The sequence below is a fragment of the Eucalyptus grandis genome, chromosome 1 (genome assembly GCF_016545825.1).
Source record: "Eucalyptus grandis isolate ANBG69807.140 chromosome 1, ASM1654582v1, whole genome shotgun sequence".
NCBI lineage: Eukaryota > Viridiplantae > Streptophyta > Magnoliopsida > Myrtales > Myrtaceae > Eucalyptus > Eucalyptus grandis.
Genome location: NC_052612.1, coordinates 38,681,980 through 38,683,756, shown reverse-complemented (window position 1 = coordinate 38,683,756; position 1,777 = coordinate 38,681,980). Strand labels below are relative to the sequence as shown.

The window sequence follows — 1,777 nt, the reverse complement described above, 5'->3', positions numbered from 1 at the left end:
ATAACGCAAATGGTGGAAAAATAGATCATGATTTGTGACGATGTTACCTTAGTTTGAGTAACTGCTTTAACTGTATTACTTATGTTCCAGAACGCCATGTACAGCTTTAAGTGATAACGGTGAGGGTAAAGAGATTCGCAAAGAAACATCTAGGACAAATGGGGAAATAAGGCCACTCTGGATGGTGAAGCACATGATAATTTCGTGAGATGTTACGAGTACTAACTAGCATATATTCATCTAATCATGGGAACTAGTTTAACTTAAAAAGCACCATCCAGTCCATAAATTTCATCGTCCTGTTTTAGAGGGACAGCGGATTTTTTCATGACCATGATTAAAATGATGGGTAATTGTGAAGGCAAAAGCTTTAGGACAAAGAAGGAAAGTGACGAAGATCGAAACAAACCAAACAAGCGAGGATTACTATGTACACTTCACCTCGGTTTCCTCTGCTAATCTTGTCTTTTCCATGCCTCACATGCCTCACCTCATCAAACTAGTAGCATAAATTCGCCATCCACATTGTCTCAGCTCATTCACTCTCAAACAAGAAACAACCAAAGAGAAGGAAGCTGTTGAACGATGGCAGAGAAGGAAGGAGCCATCGTGAAGAAGGGCCATGAGGAGGGGCTCAAAATGGCAATCTCTCTCCTACAGAAATTTGAACTCCCTCAGGGGCTCCTCCCACTGGCCAATGTGGTGGAGGTTGGGTTTGTGGAGAGCACCGGGTACATGTGGATTGTTCAGCAAAAGAAGGTTGAGCATCAGTTCAAGATGATAAGCAAGCTGGTGAGCTACGACACCGAGGTCAAGGGCTACGTCGAGAAAGGCACGATCAAGAAGCTCAAGGGTGTGAAGGCCAAGGAGCTCATGCTGTGGCCGCCGGTGTCAGAAATCACTGCTGACTCGCCGGCCAGGAAGGTCCACTTCAAGAGCCTCGCCGGGATTACCAAGAGCTTCCCTGTCGAGGCATTTGCCGCTGGCCAGTGAATCAAAGTGTCGGTAATCTGGAAGTCAATGTTTATGGTCATTTTGTTGGGCAAAAACATTTAGAAGCCTCTCATTATTGGGTCTAATTCATGGAGGGTTCTTTGGTTTTCTTTTTCTTTCTTTTTAGTTACCTTCCCTAAGAGTGATAATTACTTGAGAGTCAAGAATAAAAAGAACAAAGGTACCTATTTTGATCTCGTCTTTTTTTTTTTTTATTGTTTTAACGAGGATTTTGGCATTATCATAATGAAGATGTTTTCCGTTCAATGCTTTGTAGCGTCTCGTTGAAATATAAAATTTCAGAAAGGGGTGCCCTAGATTTATACTGCTGAGAGCTTGGTCAACAACAAAATAATATAATTTTAAACTGCAAACTATACATTACATAAAAAAGAGTCCCAATTTAAGTTAAAAGATCAAGAGAAGTTTTATAACCAACGACATATTGAAGTATAACAAAAACAAATTAACCCCCCGACATGTTTGTGAGATATGGGCATTGGGTTTGCAACTTTCAGCCAGAACTTTTTCAGTGTTACTTTAATTAAAATGTGTCTGCTTAGATGATATATTGTTCTGCTGTGGAAGAATTAATTTGGCTAACTTTCTAATTGTTTTTAGTTACTTTCAATTGAGTTTTGATTCACTGGCAGGATCAATGCTCACAAACATGCTCACCTTATCTTGCCTGACGTTGCCAATGGTGTGATTATCAGATTATCGCTTGACAATGTCCGATAATTATTGTTAAGAACCAGACTTTGTCTATATCCGATTAGATTCA

At 40.1% G+C, this 1,777-nt stretch overlaps 1 protein-coding gene across 1 annotated transcript; it reads left to right on the top strand.

The window, feature by feature from the left end:
* The first annotated feature begins 585 nt into the window (after positions 1-585).
* LOC104441254 lies at positions 586-993 on the top strand. Its single transcript, XM_010054297.3, has one exon. The coding sequence runs from the start codon at positions 586-588 to the stop codon at positions 991-993; it is 408 nt and encodes a 135-aa protein (XP_010052599.2).
* The last annotated feature ends 784 nt before the right edge of the window (positions 994-1,777 follow it).

Excerpts from the sequence above, each read along its gene's own strand:
- LOC104441254 (XM_010054297.3), top strand. The coding sequence starts at position 586 with ATGGCAGAGAAGGAAGGAGCCATCGTGAAGAAGGGCCATGAGGAGGGG.